At 43.2% G+C, this 18,635-nt stretch overlaps 1 protein-coding gene across 12 annotated transcripts in view; it reads right to left on the bottom strand.

Annotated features, from left to right (window-relative positions):
- Positions 1-18,635, bottom strand: part of LOC140737934 (LIM and calponin homology domains-containing protein 1-like) — a 356,743-nt gene that overhangs the window by 77,687 nt on the left and 260,421 nt on the right. For 9 of the 12 annotated variants that reach the window (XM_073064758.1, XM_073064756.1, XM_073064763.1 and 6 more), the window contains 3 exons: positions 14,490-14,798; positions 10,678-10,935; positions 7,097-7,483 (listed from right to left, as the gene is read on the bottom strand). The exons of 1 other annotated variant lie outside the window; for it this stretch is intronic. In XM_073064758.1, the coding sequence (XP_072920859.1) occupies positions 7,097-7,483; positions 10,678-10,935; positions 14,490-14,798 (954 nt within the window). The remainder of the gene's footprint in view (positions 1-7,096; positions 7,484-10,677; positions 10,936-14,489; positions 14,799-18,635) is intronic. 2 more of the 12 variants (XM_073064764.1, XM_073064765.1) reach the window with 2 other exon arrangements.

The raw sequence follows: 18,635 nt of genomic DNA on the forward strand, positions 1-18,635 counted from the left end.
CATCATTAACCGGGCTAAATTAAGATTAAAAAAATTAACACCAACAGGGAACGCCCATTGGATGTTGATGATGGCAGCGAGTTGACACGATTGGTCAGGTCTTGTGTTTCAAGTTAGAGTGTTGTTTACTCCCACCCCAAGAATCCTGAATGCCCCCTGATGACTTTTATTTCCCCTAATGCCCCCTTAGGACACATAACTGCCACATTGGGAATCACTGGTTTAAATAAGTTTATGTTGTACCTTGAGGTACTCTAAGACCACTTGAGTTCATGAAAAGGACTATATAAAAGCAACTACTTCTATTTTTTTCTTTCATTTAGTCTTTACTGGCTGGGCTGGTCCTCACCAAGAACCAATTGACGGTGCATACTTTATGGTACACTTCCTGCCTGGCAATACAAGAAATATAAATACTGATCTATGAGAAATAGGACACATGTTATCAAAGGATTATTTACTTTCTTTTTAACTTCCAATTAATTGGTATTGAGCCTAAAGAAAAGCTGTTTCTAGATCCAGTTCAGTGCAAAACTAAAATTAAGCTCCACAGAGGAGACATTTGGCATTTTTGCATTTGCAGGACATCAGGAATGCTTCTAGATTCAGGATGGTGAACTCCTAGCATATCTGCCCAAGATGACATGCACAAAAATTTTGTTGGCACGTGGCCTGCAGTGCTGCCCTTTGATTCTTCAAACCCCACCCATAAGACAAAGATACTTAATGATTATCTTTACTGCCAAATGAAGAAGTGAATGACTTTTCTTACAACCTGAAAGCAGTGCAATGTTTTCACAGGAAATGTCTCACATCGGTTTCAGCCAGCTAAATAGTTGCAAGAGCACATGATGTTGGATGATAGGTTTTGAAATCCTCACAGACCTGGTGTAAACATCAATATTTGGATAGTAAAAGTACATATAAGTAGACTTACTGATGAAACCAGGGCTACGTGCATAGCTCTTATAATAACCAAATATAAGCCAGATATAAAATATTTGTCAAGCAACAAAAAGCCTCACTGAAAGTAAAGTGTGCTTATTTTCCTTTCCTTGCTCTTCCATGCAAAAACACCAAAGCTTATTAATTTCATGTTCACATTTAAGGTATAATAACAATATTATTTAGAAATGAGGTTATTTTTCAATTGCAAACACGAGGAAATCTGCAGATGCTGGAAATTCAAACAACCCACACAAAATGCTGGTGGAACACAGCAGGCCAGGCAGCATCTATAAGGAGAAGCACTGTCGAAGTTTCGGGCCGAGACCCTTCATCAGGACTAACTGAAAGGAGAGATACTAAGAGATTCTCTTAGGAAACGTCGACAGTGCTTCTCCTTATAGATGCTGCCTGGCCTGCTGTGTTCCACCAGCATTTTGTGTGTGTTATTTTTCAATTGTCTTTTTAGAACATTTATATTGATAATTTTGAACAGGCTTTCTAAACTGCTTAATTTATTTCAAACTGTCTCTGTACATTTATTAATGGATGCACACACAAATGAGTAACAGGTTTAATCCCTTTTCCTTAAATTAAGTCCATAAGTATTGTTTTAATTCATTAATCAATGACAATCTCTGCTCAAAACGACTATGGCACTTGAGAAATTTTTTAAAGAAGATTATTGCCAATCTGGGCACACACTTTGATGATGGTTCACTGGCTCTGCTCTGGACATGTGCTCAAAGGCCTCGGTGACTGTAGGTTTCAGCCTGTCTTCTACTTCCCGCTCTATAGCTGCTACCTATTCACTGGTAGTTAGAACTGAATCCTTATTAATGGGCTCTGGTTCCTCCGGAGTGGACTTCTTTGCTTAAGTACATGAAAGGAAATGCATGCATGAGGCAACAAGTGTTACAAGATGCTCCCGACCGCAGATGATGATGAAGACTCAACAGGAGTGACAGCGGCCAATTACGCAAACAAATTTCAGACCTTGGTCCGGAAGAGTGGTTCGAATGGGGAGGCTTCAGCCACTCTATACCACCACAGACTCTGAGATAAGCTGAAGAATGCCCTCGCCTTGGGAGATCCAGCAGAGAAAGGTTAATAGCGACTAGTTCATCCTTCTCCATAATCGTCTGGCAGACCAAAAGTGGGACCACTTCAGGAGATGAAGAGAGCCGGTCCGAACCCAGTCCCCAACCGTGGACCATGACCAGCCTGCTGCCTGCTCAAGATCCAGTCAAACCCATGCTCTAGGCTCTCCGCCGATGGGAGGTCCCAGCATCGGAGTCGAGGTTGCTGCTTTTCCTGCGGGGAAGCAGGTCACCTGCACGCTAAATGTCCAAAGCTGCAGCCACCTGGGGAGCTGCTAAGATCATCCAGTGTCCAGAGGACTGTGACAGTAGCAGCCACTAAGCCCAATCCCGATCTGGGTTAAGGACGAGGTAGGTGAGTGTTTTTGTGGTCTCGGGGACAGTGGGTAACTTTCTGGATTTGGAAACCGGCTGTCGGTTCGACATACCGCTGCGAGAGTTGAGCCAGTCCTTGCCCATAACTGTCTTAGATGGCTGCCCGCTAGGCTCTGAGCAGATCCAGTAGCAGACTGTGGAATTGCAGATGAGGAGAGGGGATCATGTGGAAGATATTAGTTTCTACATTATTGACTCTCCACTCACACCCCTAATTCTCGGTACTCTTGGCTGTCCCAGCATAACCCATCCATGGACTGGAGACAGGGGAGAATCACTGCCTGGTCCAGTCATTGTAAGAGGCTCCGACACCCAGACTCTCCAGTGACCAATGACCTATAAGGGCAGGTTTCAGTACAAGGGAACCTGAAACCTTCTGGAGACCTAGTCTAGTCCTCAACAGCAAACAAGCCAGTTCTGGCCAACGGGACAGTGTGAGTCCTGACAGAGTCTAGTCAGAATCCCTTGGGAACTAGAGAGAGGTAATTTCTAGGCCAGGAGAAGACCAAGGAGATGCCCGAGCAGTCCAGGAGACTTGCCACTAAGCTGAAGGGAACCAGTCGCCAGGCCTCAAGGAAGGGAAAGACCCCCTTTTCACCGATCCTTGAAACCTGTTCCAGAAGATGCAAGAACCCACTGTAACACCTTGCTGATGTTGCCTGTGGATGCAGACAAGGAGTCAGACTCTAATTTTGCCATTGCTTCCATGGATGAATTTTGTGAGCTAGGAGAGAGGACTTTGAAGCCCATTGGATCACTCCTGTCACCAAAGTCGTCTCAGGAACTGTCCTTGAAGGAAGGTCCAGAGGGGACAGTAATACCCAAACCTGTTGAAATCCCCTGTTTACAAAGACTTCGAGGAGGTCTTCAGCAAGGAGAAGGTCTCACTGCTCCAACCCTGTGACTGGGCCTTGGACCTGCTGCCCAGGTCTTGCCCCGGCGGGGTCGATTATACACGCTCTCAGTCTCAGAGAGAAGCGCCATGGAGCAGTGTATAACGGAAGCTCTTGCCATGGGCTTAGTTCGGCCCTCCACCTCACCCACCAGTGCAGGTTTTCTCTTCATACAAAAGAAAGATGGGAGCCTGCGGCTGTGCACTTGATTACCTGGGATTAAACACATAATGACCAAGATTTGCCACCGCTTTCCAATTACAAATATGGCTTTCAAGATGCTCCAAGAGGCAAAGGTATTCACAAAATTAGACCTCCAGATTGCCTACAAACTGGCCCGTATCAGGGAGGTGATGAGTAAAAATTGCCATTCAATATACCAACAGGGCACTACGAATACCAGGTTGCACCCTTTGGCCTTGTGGATGCTCCAGTTGTTTTCCAAGCCTTTATAAATGACATGCTCTGAGATACTCTCCATTAATATGCCTTTGTCTACCTGGATGATATCCTAATCTTCTTGAAGTCCATGAAGGAGCTCATCGCTCATGTCGGGGCCATCTTAAAGAGGCTTCTAGACCACAGACTTTATGTTAGGTAGGAGAAGCCCAAGTTTCATATGACGACGATTTCATGTTTGGGTTTCATCATCTCCAATGGCAATCTCAAGATGGACCCAGGACCCAGGCAGTCAGAGACTGGCCACCACCATCCAGATTCAAACAAGTCCAGCAATTCCTGGGGTTTGCTAACTTCTACCGGAAGTTTACCAGGAGCTTCAGCTCGGTGGCATATCCGCTGTTGGTGCTAACTAGGAAATCCATGGGCCCTTTTGTCTAGACGATTGAAGCAGAGACTGCTTTTGTAGAGCTTAAGCAATGGTTCAAAACAGCTCCCGTCTTGGTTTAGCCTAACCCGGACCTTCCCTCCATCGTGGGGTTTGGCACCTCAGACGTTGGAGTGGGTGTCAACGATCACCTTTGGACAGTAAATTGCACCCGTGTGCATTCTCCTCCAGCTGGCTATCCTCGGCAGACAGAAACTGTGACAGAGAGGGATTCTGACTAGACCTCGTTAGGACTTAACAGTCCTGATGGCCACAGCTGGCTTTTCTGCTATTGAGGACTAGACTAGGTCTCCGGAAAGTCTCAGGTTCCCTTGCACTAAAACCTGCCCCCTTATAGTTCCCCATCGGGAATCGGGAGCTTCTTGCGGTTGTTAGCTTTGGGAGAATGGCGTCACTGGCAGGAGGGGTCCGAGAACCCTTTTATCCTTTGGACTAACCATAAGAACCTGGCCTATATTCAGAAGGCCAAGAGGCTGAATTCCAGGTAGGCCAGGTGCTCTTTGTTTTTTAACCGGTTTAATTTCACCCTGACCTATTGACCAGGGTCTAAGAACCAGAAGCCTGATGCCCTGTCTCACCAGTTTGACAAACCGGAACGAGAGGAGCAGCCTACCACCATTTTTCCCCAAGCCAGGGTGGCAGCGCCAATTCATTGGGAATTTGATACTCTTGTTTGCAAGGCCCAAGCACAAGGAGTGATTCCTGAGAACAGTCCTATGGGTCAGCTGTTCATCCCGAGTTCCATCCAGTCTCAGGTACTCTAATGAGGACATTTGTCAAGAATAACTGCACTCCAAGTATTGCCAGGACCCTCGGGTTTATCAAGAGGAGGTATTAGTGGCCCAGAATGAGGAGGGAAGTTCAGCAGTACGTGCAGGCATACGAGGTGTGTGTCCAGAAAGAGGAGCAACACACACTTCTAGGACACCAAGTATGGAACTGTCTGAAGGGCAAAGTATGGTCAAATAATCTACTGGTCATACAAGGAATGAAACATTTCAGAGGTGACATCAACTGCCTGTTATCGTTCATTATGTTGAAGACCGTGTTACTTCTAAAGCACGAACTGGCTCTGTTTGGTGCTTCCTTTCAAAGGAGGATGAAATGCGTTCAACGTGGAGTAGGTCATTTCTCTAACTTCCCTTATACAGTGAAATTATTGTAAATTTCTCCTATTCTGGACTGGAAGATGCTCACTGCTGTCAGGTCTATCACTGCTGTGAGTGAGTGCCTGTTGTAAAAGAAGCCCTTGAAAGATCAGCAGGATCATATGGAATCCCTCTGTGGTCTCTGTGAAGTGGAGTTGTCTCATACTTTTTTTTACTGGGAAGAGCATTGTTCTCTGAAAACCTTGTGTGGATATAGTCCCTTGCCAAAAACTCTTTTATCCATTCCTCCTCCTTTGCTCTACCCTAAGTGGCTTTGTTTGTTCTTCTGGTTGTGCTGCACTCCAACGGCTCTTAAAATAGTGAGCAATTAGTTTCAGCTTGAAGTTCAAACTCTTTCAGCTCCTATCATAAACGACTTCAGAATAATTAAAGAAATCTAGAAGCACCAAACACTAACTAAATTAAAACACGTTCTGTAGAAATCAATCAGCAATTGATTTTCAAGTACTTGAAGATCCCGTTGGAGTGGGGGGGGGGGGGTGGTTAGAGGATGGTAAGCGAGTAGCAGCTCACGACAGCAAGGGCAGGATTTGTGCTCTTTCCTGAGGTTGAATGCTTGATCTTCCATTTGATGCTAGCACCCACTGTTAAAGGATTCACTGAACGCCAGCTTGCTGGTAATGGTATTGGATGTGAATTGGTATCATGGTCTGTTGACCATGATACTGGTCTGCTGAATGCAGGTGCTAATTGGTCTTACTTATAACCTGGCCAGAGTCGGCTATGCAAATAGACTACAGATAAACATTGGAAATAAACCAGTTACTGAACAGAGGACACCTCTTGAATGAATTTTGCAGCAACCGCTCCTAAGTTTAGTGAGGGGAAGTGATTGCTAGGATTTTGCTGCTTACCTTGAGCAAATGGGAATTGAGAAGAAAATTAATTGAGGCAGAGGTTCCTAAAGAGATAAGGTGTATCTTAACAAGTGCACTAATTAATCGCTGGGAAGTAATGTCAACATCCATTTTGGACACAGAACCATTGCTATGCAAGTGGCATATGAGACCCACAGTCTGAACAGGAGATGCACTTGTAGTGGGCGGAAAGTGCTACGAGTTACCTAGGCTGGACTGGGGTGTCTATGGACATAGTCCCAAACAAGATCAGAAGGGCAGGCTAGTTATCATATTCTGGGATGGGGCTGGAGGTGAGTTGAAGGAATGAGGCAGGTCTGTTGTTCGGTCAGTAACCATGTAAATGCCAGGAGATAGCTCAGAAGTATCCTGGATAGCTAGAAACATCAGCAATTAGAGGTCAGAATGGCCTTACTGTCCTGGCTGAGAAACATATACCCAATTACTCTAAAATTCCAAATGGTATCAAACAGATCAGTGCAAGTTAGCATCCTGAACTAGTATTTTGCATTACTAATAAACATATTATCAAATAGTCTAGTGTAACAAATACGTACAAATCATACTATGACAAAAGCAAAACACAGCTCAGGGAACAAATACAAGCTAACCAAACTGGAAGCAAGAACACTGGGCAGAGTCCAGTGAAGTGGCTAGTAATTATAATCGGCAGTGTAAGTGGGCGGTGTAACAATTTCTGGGCTTCAGCTCAGCCATTTTTATTGTATGTTATTTTTGAAAAACACATTGAATCAATTATAGTGCGGGGTGATGAAGCTGGACTTAACAAACAAAGAACTGATCACACAATGAGTGGCCTCAAACCTTGTGTTAAAATGACCATGCTTATCAAGTTCAAGTGTTCAAGCATGCTCTCAGTCCAGACCAGCTGAAGGAAGGCAATATGTACCTGATCTCAGTCTGGGAGGCAAGAACTACCTCACTCCTTGCAGGCATTTGGGCTTTATCCCCCACTGCACCATCTTGTGAGTTGAGGACAACTGCTGAAGATACAGAGGGTAAGAGATGGCATGTGTAGGCTTTGATGGTGCAACTATCTGGCTCTTCTTCTGACTCACTGCCTGGGCCAGCCCTGCTGATGCTTAACTTCTCCCAATGTTGCTGATCTATCTCCGTCACTGGGCCAAAATGCACAGAGCGCTGGCTGCTGGGTGAAGGGCCCTTATTGCTTCTTGCCTTATGACACACGAGGTCATCTGGAGCTTCCTTTCTTATTTCGGTTCCAGACTTTGGCTTCACATCAGAACAGCCCTTGATTGGCTTGGAAGATTCCTCACTTGACAAAGTTATGGAGAATGGAGAAAAATGACTGTTAGAAGCAAACAACGCTGACTTCATTAATACCTGAATGTCATTGGTTACAAGAGAAAGACACTCTGGTTACAAACAACTTAATACCAAAAAAAAAACATCAATCCAGCTTTCTCAACCATCTTTAGGTGAGGATATTCAGGTACAGTTATCTCTGGGCAAGATTATTCTACACAAGGAATAGATAGTTATACAAGGTCATACCCTCTACACCCATGACTGTGTAGCCAAGGGCAGCTCAAGCACCATCTATAAATGTGCTGACACCGCAACTATTGCTGACAGAATTTCGGATGTGATGAGGATGAATACAGGAGCGCGGTAGATCAGATGGCTGCATGGTGTCATAGCAGCAACCTTGCACTTTGTGTCAGTAAGATCAAGGAATTTATTGTGGAATTTAAACAGGGAATACACACCTGTCCTCATTGAGGAAAATGAAATGGAAAGGGTGAGCAATTTCTAGTTCCTGGGTGTCAACCCCTGTGAAGATCTGTCCTGGGCCCAATATATTGATGCAATTACAAAGAAGGCATGACAACTATTATATCTCAGGAGACTTGGATGTACTGTGGAGAGCACTCTATCTAGCTGGTTGCATCACCATCTGGTAACAAGGGGTCACTGCACTGGATCAGAAAAAGCTCCAGAAAGTTGTAAACTCATCCAGCTGCATCATGGGCACTTGCCTCCCCAGATAAATTCTGAACAAAATTAACAGACTAAGCATGAGTATTGGAGACAGAGGGCTGATATAGTTGAAGCGCTTTGCGTGATTTTTGCCTTTGTTGGGGATGATTCGGAGAAATAAATTCCTATGGTGGAGGAGTCCAAGAATGCATGCACTGAAAAATCTGAACAGGATCATAGAGAACTGATGTCAGGAAATAATTTTTCACCAGAAATGGTGGTGTATATATGACAACAACACCCTTAAGGGTGGGTCAGACACCGATTTCAAAACTGAAATTTTGTTAGCTGTTGAGACATGAGTTCAGAAGCAAATTTACAATGATAGTCAAATAGGCTTGAGTAGCTGAAGTGCCTTCTCCTTAGTTATATCACTGCATCAGTTGGCTTTTATTCTACATCTTCTACCAGTACATTGCCTTAACCAATGCACTAAGTCTTTTAGATCTGCATCAAGAATACAACTGCAGCAAAATCTAACATAGTCTAGAAACAGGCAGACATGAGGTAAAATGTTACAGCCAAGTGTCAGAAAATCGAGTTGTGCACACCAGCCATATGTCACTTCAAGAAAAAAGGAGGGAAATTAGGAAGAGATTGATGCTGTTCCACTTCCTAACTGTGAACAGAACAATATTAAACACAGAGGGCTGCTGGAGGTCAACAATCTGCCCCTTAAAGTGGGTTCACTCTTTCAAGGAGACCAAGAGAAAATCAGACTTTGACAAAAAGAATACAAACCCTCAAGAAGACATACTTCTGTATGGGTAAATGCGATTCACTTACAATGTATAAATCTAATTGAGAAGTATGTGTCCTTTCAGTAACATTGACAAAGATAGGGATTTTATTCTACTGGATATCAGACATGCTAATCATTAAAGCAGACTGGTGTGAAGCCATACTGGACAGTTATTTTTTTAAGGGAAAAGGAGTATTCACCCATAATTATGTAAACTATTTGAATGCCTGAATTAATTTTAAAACATTTCAGGAGCCATTTGTGTGCAGGAATACAGTGATTACTACTATTAGGATCATCGCATAGACTACCTGATTAAAAAAAAATTACAGAAAGAAATTTAATGGTTTATGATAAAGGTAATTGTTGTTGGTGGTTTAGGGGTGTATGGCTGAATAGTGAGTGACTGCTTATCTCATCCCCATCAAAGCACTTCCATTACAGTGGGGAAACATTTACCTCAGACACAGCTAACTCATTGACAACCGACACTGTTATGAAGCGTTTTTGTCATTATAACCATATAACAATTACAGCATGGAAACAGGCCATCTCGGCCCTTCTAGTCCGTGCTGAACGCTTACTCTCACCTAGTCTCACCTACCTGCAATCAGCCCATAACCCTCCATTCCTTTCCTGTCCATATACCTATCCAATTTTACTTTAAATGACAATACCAAACCTGCCTCTACCACTTCTACTGGAAGCTCATTCCACACAGCTACCACTCTCTGAGTAAAGAAGTTTCCCCCCCCCATGTTACCCCTGAACTTTTGCCCCTTAACCAATATTAACCACATTAGACCATTAGATCATAAAATATAAGAGCAGAATTTGGTCAATTGGCCCATCAAGTCTGCTCTGCTGTTTGATTGTGGCTCTTCTATTCGCCCTCTCAACCTGATCTCCTGCCTTCTCCCTATAACCTTTGATACGATTATGAATAAAGAACCTAGCTAACTCTACTTTAAATATACCCAATGACTTGGCCTCCACAGCAATCTGTGGCAATGAATTCCACAGATTCATCATCCACTGGTTAAAGAAGTTCCACTCTCAACCCCATTCCCCTGCTTTCTCCCTAAAACATTTGACTTCTTTAAGTACCTATCAACCTTCGCACTGACTTGGCCTGCTCTGCTGTCTGTGGCAATGAATTCCACAGCCTCTGGCTAAATAAATTTCTCCTTATCTCTGTTCTTATTCCTCAAAGAATACTCAGCTGTTGGGATCAGCCCTGCTTATTTCATTTAGAATCTTTAAAACCAGCATGAAAAAAGCCGTGATGAAAACCTTCAATATGCTAAAAATGAAACAAATTCCAAACCAAATATTAATCAACAGGAATATACTCCCATTGGTGATTAGGTTATGTAACTTTGTTGTTTTTTTAATTAAAATAATGCTCAGTGTTTCTTGAAAAAATGCTTAAGGTTAAACAACATAATATATTGTTGTGTTTATGGAAGGTTTGGTTTCTTAAAATTATGGATTATTTGCTGATGTCAACACCACACTCATAATTATTGCTGGATTTAATATGGTCATATTAAAAACAGAAACATGTATTAGAAGTAGCTGAGGCTTTGTGCTGTTAATTATTTTTTAATGCATAATTTTAAGTTTCTAATTCAATTAAGAAATAATGCAACACACAATAGCAGAATAATATGAAAAAGTCCAACACAAGATTAACTACAACAACAGAGTGGGAGATGGATTACAACCTGGTATCACTGGAAAGCTTCAGCCTCTCCCATATTTCCATATCAGCTGATGTGATAGAGGGGCGAACAAAAGTGTGAGGTTCATGTCGACTGGTAAAGCCAATCAGGGCCTTTCGCCGGGCCAGATCATCACGCTCTATATCTGGGCCTTTCACCCACTCTTCGTCCTCATGCCCGCTCTTTTGCTGTGACGTCAGCAGCACACTTGCTTGCTGGGGGATAATAACTTCACTCTCTGCGGCCTGAATGTGACTTTTGCTGAACAATTGCACACATGTCAATGGGTGGCAAAAAGAAAAAAGTTGAAAAGGCAGAAAACAAATAGATGAGTGAAAATTCAACATGGGCACCAGTTTCCATAGTATGTTAGAGTGGGAACACAGAAATTGTTAATCACAGAATACTGGGAATGTTATCATATGAGGCCAAGAGAGTTGAGAGCTTCAAGTTTCTAGGATTGAACATCACCAATCGTCTATCCTAGTCCAACTACATTGATGCCATGGCCAAGACAACTCACTAGCACCTCTGCTTCCTCAGAAGCAGAAGGAATTTAGCAAGTCCCCTTTGACCCTCACCATCTTCCCTAGATGCACAACGTCTTGGTGTGACAACTATTCGGCAAGAACCTGCGAGAAACTACACAGAGTTGTAGACACAGCTCAGCACATCATGGAACCTAGCCTTCCCTCCATGGACTGTCTACGTTTCTCACTGGCTTAGAAAGCAGTAAACATAATCGAAGACCCAACTCATCTTGGACATTCTCTCTTCCAGCCCCTTACATCACGTGGAAGAACCAAAAACCTGAAAACACATACCACTGGGCTCAAGGACAATTTCTACCGTGTCATTACGAGACTAGTGATTTGTGCCCAAGTATAATAGACTCTTGATCTCACAATCTACATTCTGATGACTTTGCACCTTATTGTCTACCTACACTGCCCTTTCTCTGTAACTGTAACATTTTAATCTGCATTCTGTTATTACCTTATACTACCTCACTGTATGAACAGTATGCTCACTGAACTTTGGTACATATGACAATAACCAGCCAATTTACCAATGTCTAAAAATCAAATACTACCAATTAAATATCTGGCTCAAAATCCTTGGAACTTTATTTCCTCTGGTGGAGGAACACCAAACAACAGGACATACTCTTAAAATTAAATATGTGACATGTAGTACTTGAATCAGTTGACCACTTCACAGTGAAAAATGTTGAAATCAACCCCCGCTCCCCCACCAACTCCTAGAAGTCTGTGGATGTTGCATTAATCAAAATTTTCTAGGGGGGGGTACAGACTAGGTTTGTTATCTAAGCAATACCACAGCTACGTGTACTTGGATCACAGAACAATCATGATTTAAATGAATGGAATTAGTTCAAAAGCTGAATGGCCCACCCCTATTCATATGCCCCTAGCTAAAAAATCAAAAAGCTTGGTATTCAGCCAAAACCTGTAGAATTGTAGGTTCACTTTCATCGGCAGTAAATATAAGCAGAGAAAATTCTGTAGATGCACAAAATTCAGAGTAATACACACAAAATGCTGGAGGAACTCAGCAGGCCAGGAAGCATCTATGGAGAGAAATGACCTGTTGGCATCTCAGGTGGAGACCCTTCATAAGGGCTGGAAAGGAAGGGGGCGGAAGCCAGGTTAGGAAGTTGAGGGGATGAGGAGGAGTCCAAGCTGATAGGTGATCCAAGCTTTAAGACTGATAAAGAGTCTTGGCCCGAAACATCGACTGTTTATTCCCCTCCATAGATACTGCCCAGCCTGCTGAATTCCTCCAGCATTTCGTGTGTGTTGATCTACAAGAATGAGAAATTTTAGCATCAGCTTAGCAGGATCATATCCAAGGCTTATTCTGAAATGAACTTAATTCTTAACCAGGCAGTAGATTTAAATTTATAACATGAAACAGTAGTGGGAAATTGTAAATTGACCTGCATTCTCTGCAAAGAAGATTAATTTCAAAGAACTCCTACAATATAACTTTATTCCATTAAATGTGCATCTTGAGAACCAGTTCTGAATCTAGGGGGGATTTGATGGAACCAGCTGACTAAACGTATCTCTGAACAAATCTAGGGGGAAAAGAAGTTACTTTCAACTGATGATCACTGCATTGTGTTATGTGGTTGAATATTTCAAAGAGGCCACAGTCGCTTTTTGGATGACAAAAGGCTCACTGCTCTGACTTTCAAACAGACTTTTAATGCAAAATCCACTGAAGCAGTTTGCTGAGGGGAGCCATTCCAAACGTGGCCGGGAACAGATTGTGACGGTACTTTTTGGGGGGATGCTATTTCTAGTCCAACAAAATGATTATGGTGCCTGCTGTTTGATATTAAGGCTCCCCTGCCCCAAACTCCTGTGAATCTTCCATCTGATCTTTGGTATGTGTCATCTATGAAGTCATTGGAATACATCCCACCCCCCAATGGTTGAAAGAACTACTAGTTACCACTAGTTAAAAACCAAATCGTATGGTCAGGAGATCTGGCTGCTCTGTGGAACTGACCATTACAAATCAAAGAAGAAGATGTAAATATTAGCAAAATGTCTAATGATATACATTGAATGACTAGGCAAGGACATACAAATGTTCTTGACTGTAAGAGCAGATTATGATCTATCTAACAAGTGAAGGTTAGGAGTTACCCTCTCTCTCAGACTCCTCCATACTTTCTAAGCTAATTATCCATTGAATTGCCAAGAAATACATTGGTACAGAGAGAAGGATGCTAAAATGTTGTTGTGTCACAAGCCAGTAAGCATTTTGGTCATGAGACTCCTGCACCACAATGTAAAAGTACCAGAGTTTCAAAGGACCAGAAAAAGCAAGCATATCCACGAGTGGCAATCAGTCAGGGATTATGATTGGAGATTAGTGGGTTGGCAGCTGGATCGGTGCTATGGTTGGAAGGGTTGGTGGCTGCAGGGTCAGGGATCAGATCTGTGTGCCTGAAGGATTAGAAACACCTGAAGAATTGGGGGAAAGAGAATCTACTTGAGAGCAATTCCCAGCTCGAAGCTGCTCAGAGAACAGATCCATTAAACCACTGCTGTTTTGAGAAGAGTTCCTCGATGGCATCGGAGACAGAAATCACGCTTTTGATGCACGCAGACCAGAGACGCTGGGCCAAATTTCTGAAGTGGCATTGGCTAACCCAGAAATTACTGCAATCTGGGAGAACTGAGCTTCACGGTTCCTTCTGCCTGGGTCTGACCCTACGATCTGGTGATGCCTGTGTTCATTTTGCATGTTCTCCTTGAGACTGTGTGTCTTTCCCCAAATGCTCTATTGTCTCCCCCACATCCCAAAGACTTGCTGGGTGATAGGTGCATGTGGGTGGGAAAGAGAGAGGGACAGAGAGGGAGGGAGGGAGGGAGAGAGAGAGAGAAGAGGAGAGAGGGGAGAAGGAAAGAGGGACAGAGGGGGAGAAGGAGAGGGAGGGGGAGAGAGAGAGGGGGGAGAGATTATGCAATTGTTCTAAGAACTAGAATAAATTCAATGGGCTGAATGGCCTTGTTCTGTGTCATAAGGAAATTACATTTTAATTATGTTTTACACACAGCACAAAGAAAATAAATGGCATTGTATATGGAAATATCTGGGCCATTTACTGACTTCAGGAAGCAGCAGCCCACTGACAAAACTATTGCCCCAGAAAAGGAATAGGTTTTCCTTGAGAACTTTTTCTTGTACCAGATTGACCAGCTATTTATGGTTAGAAGGCGAAAAGGAGAATAGAGAGTAGTAAGCTCTATATAGTTTACAGGTGACTTAAGGCACACCTCTCCACTTTCTGCTCTTGTCTTTGGGAAGCTCCGTCAGCTCCTCTTGAGGTATGTTTGATACTCGCCCAGAGTTCTCGATCCCTCTTCGTGCACGGTCTGGCTAAGAACTGATTGACCGCAACCTTGGGCTTGCACTGATTGAGCTGAGCCTTCCTCAAAGCAAAGTCATCTTTCTCAAGGTCTGGAAACTTCTGTTCCTCCTCCTCAGACTCAGAATCGTCCTGATAGCTCATCAGAAATGTATTCTCCCTGCGGAGGATGATATCGGGACTGCTTTGCCCACTGCTTTCTTGCTGCTGTTTTTGTCTACCACAGAGGTAAAAGATGGTGAATGTTTGTCACCCAAAAGAATGAAAAACATTTTACAGCCAGGCAGAGAGAGTCCATGCTGTTAGCATCACTCATTTCTCAAGAAGCCGGCCATCAGTATTTATTAAAGATGTTTTTTCCCTTCAAGCCTTTTTCCACAAACAGTACTCCATAACTTTAACTTTGCATTCATGCTCGAGTGCTTTCTGGCACTCTGCCACCACAAGGATGGTTTTCCAAGATGCTGCAGCATAGTGGTTGCTTCGAATACAGAGAACAATTTAGGAAGTGTATCATCAGCGATTTTCTGTCTTCTGCTTCCAATTGAGCACCAGCAATTTTTATTTTATTTGTCAAAAGTTGTTTACTGTCTGTGGGACGCCGCAAAATCTTGGAAAATTTTGCTCTCAAGTTTCTTTGGACCCTTCAACATTTGTTATGCAACTCACAGCTAAAACAAATTGTAAGGGTAATAACTGATGCAACCACCGATAACAGTTAGTGTCAATCAGTTAGAATTACACTAAGTACATACAGGAATTCACTTCCACACAACTGTTAATGAAATGCAGCCATCTGTCAGTGTGGTAAAGCACATGTTTTGTACTATACAAGTAGCACTTCAGTATTACTACAGGCTAAACCATAGACAAACAAGAGAAAACAAGCAGATGCTGAAAATCCGAGAAACACAGACAAAATGCTGGAGGAACTCAGCAGGCCAGGCAGCGTCTATGGAAAGAAGTACAGTTGACGCTTTGGGCCAAGACCTTTCAGCAAAGACGGGAATGCTAGGGGAACTCAGTCCTGCTGAAGAGTTTCGCCCCGAAACGACGACTGTACTCTTTTCCATAGATGCTGCCTGGCCTGCTGAGTTCCTCTGGCATTTAGTGTGTGAGGCTAAACCATAGGGCACATCGGTGAAAAAATGGACGTCCTCCTACAAAAAAAACAGGCAGGAGATACAGTGATACTTCATATGAATACCTTGGGGGTGCATGGGCAATGGAATTATTACTTTACTATAATACTATATATACTTTACAATGGAAGGTGTGCAACTCATGTTGGTATTTGAGGGGTAGGGTGAGTTAGTGTGAATAGGTGGAACATCACTGTCTCTAAACATCATTTCAACTTGAAATGGGTGGTACCCTGTGGGTAGAAACTGCAGAGATATTTCAGAAACAGGATTGAGAGAGATTGTAAGTCTTCAGATGTTATAATGAGTCAAGGTAGCGGATAGAGGAGGGAGATAGTTTTCACCACTGCAGCTATCTCCCTATTCCATCCACCTACCCCACCGTACCACCTCCTCCTGGCTGCACAAAGCTTTACTAATTGAGATTGCCACAGTGGGAACGGAACCAGTGAGACATGCCTGCATTGTTAACAATGTTTTCACGAACCTCGGCAGAGTGCTAGGATAATGTAATGCCCTGGTTAAGATTTCTACTGCTATTGTGTAAGATATTTTACTTTAGCAGTCTTCTGTAAAAGCAGTGTGTCCTGCTGGTAAGAGTGTTTTGGCTTCGGCTAAACACGAGGAGCTACATTGTCCAACTTAGGAATGTTGTGTCAGCCAATTGTAACTCTCTTCCTGATGGAACATCGGAGAGTGGTGGGTGAGAGCAGATTTATGAAGGACAGTAGTCTGGTTTAGGGTCTTTTTGGTGGGAGCTGCGGGCTGGGGCACGAGGAAAGATGCCGCAGAATGGCGTTCAAAGGAGAGTCCCTGTTGCAAGAAGTGCTTTGTGCAGATGAATGGCTCCAAGAAGGTAGGACCAATACTCTTGAGAGAGCCAGTGCATTCGAGATGGTGTTTGAGAGAAATCTGGACTATGGTGGGTGCTTTCACGCAGACTGTGAATCCAGCAGGTGAGTAAAATGATACACCCCCAACTACTCCAGGATGAGCTCCAACGTTTCTGTGCACATTGAACTGGTTTAACTGTAATGGGCTCTTTTAGTTTTTTTTAAATTCTTCCATAACTGTTTGTAACCTACTGTTTGCAGCCTACAGAGAAGAAGTCATCACCCTGACACAGTGGTGTCAAGAAAACAACATCTCCCTCGTCGCAGAAACAAAGGAGCTAGTTATGGACCACAGGAGGAATGGTGACAGGCTCACCCCTGTTGACATCAATGGATCTGAGCTTTAGAACAGCTTCAAGTTCCTCGGTATACACATCATCGAGGATCTCACGTGGTCTGTACATACCGCCTGTGTGGTGAAAAAAGCACAACAGCACCTCTTTCACCTCAGACGGTCAAAGAAGTTTGGCACGAGCCCCCAAATCCGAGGAACTTTCTACAGGGGCACATTTCAGAGCATCCTGTCTGGCTGTACTTCCCTCAATCGCAGGACTCTGCAGAGAGTGGTGTGGACAACCCAGCACATCTGTAGATGTGAATTTCCCACTATTCAGGACATTTACAAAGACAGGTGTGTAAAAAGGGCCCGAAGGATCATTGGGGACCCGAGTCATCCCAACCACAAACTGTTGCAGCTGCTACCATCTGGGAAAGGTATAGCAGCATTAAAGCCAGGACCAACAGGCTCCAAGACAGTTTCTTCCACTTGGCCATCAGACTGATTAATTCACGCTGACACCATTGTATTTCTAAGCTATATTGACTGTTCTGTTGTATCTCTTACTGTACATACTATTTATTACAAATTACTATAAATTGTACATTGCACTTTCAGATGGAAATGTAGCATAAAGATTTTTAATCCTCACGTATGTGAAGGATGTAAGAAATAAAGTCAATTCAATTCAATTCAAATTGAAAATCTGGTAAATATACTTTCTTTATAATTTTATACTGGTGTACCACCTATCATTTCTGGACTACAAATAACAGTATTTACATAGTACTTACTACAACCTATATTTCTTAATTGGAACATTCTAACTTTCCTGTTTGGTTGAACCCCAGATCATACCAATCTGAGGCAAATAATGTTTATGAAAGGCCGCCTTCTCACCACTGAGTCATGTGGCTATTAGCCGAGTTAGCTAACGAGCCAGGTTTGTATGCCAGCCTGTTTAGAGGGTTACAATCAGAATACCTCAATTCTCAGACTTCGAGTTCACTTGCTCACCTCATCATCTGTAATCCACAAGACCATAAAACACAGGAGCAGAATTATTCCATTCAGCCCATCGAGTCTGCTCCGCCTTTCCATCATGGCTGATCCCAGATCCCACTCAACCCCATACACCTGCCTTCTCATCATATCTTTTGATGCCCTGACCAATCAGGAAACTATCAACTTCTGTTTTAAATATACCCATGGACTTGGCCTCCACCGCAGTCTGTGGCAGAGCATTCCACAGATTCACTACTCTCTGGCTAAAAAAATTCCTCTTTACCTCTGTTCTAAAATTTTGAGGTTGTGCCCTCTAGTTCTGGATACCCTCACCATTGGAAATATCCTCTCCATGTCCACTTTATCCAGTCCTTTCAACATTCAGTAGGTTTCAATGAAATCCCCCTGTATTCTTCTAAACTCCAGTCAGTCCAGGCCCAAAACTGTCAAACGCTCCTCACATGTTAACTTCTTGATTTCCAGAATCATCCTCGTGAACCTCCTCTAGACTCTCTCTAACGACAACACAATACAATTCAATTTCAAAACAATACCATCGCTGTTCCTTTCAGAAGAACATGCAGAACCTAAGATGCACGATGGAGGTAGAAGAAACTATGCCTCCCCCTTTCATAGACAGAAGAAGGAACCTGGTTGGGAGTGAATGCCTTTGTTGGAAATGTCAGGCAGGTTGCCTTTGAAGTTTACCCTCGTTATCCTTGCCTATCTGCATCGCA

Source organism: Hemitrygon akajei, chromosome 13, assembly GCF_048418815.1.
Source record: "Hemitrygon akajei chromosome 13, sHemAka1.3, whole genome shotgun sequence".
NCBI classification, from domain to species: Eukaryota; Metazoa; Chordata; class Chondrichthyes; order Myliobatiformes; family Dasyatidae; genus Hemitrygon; species Hemitrygon akajei.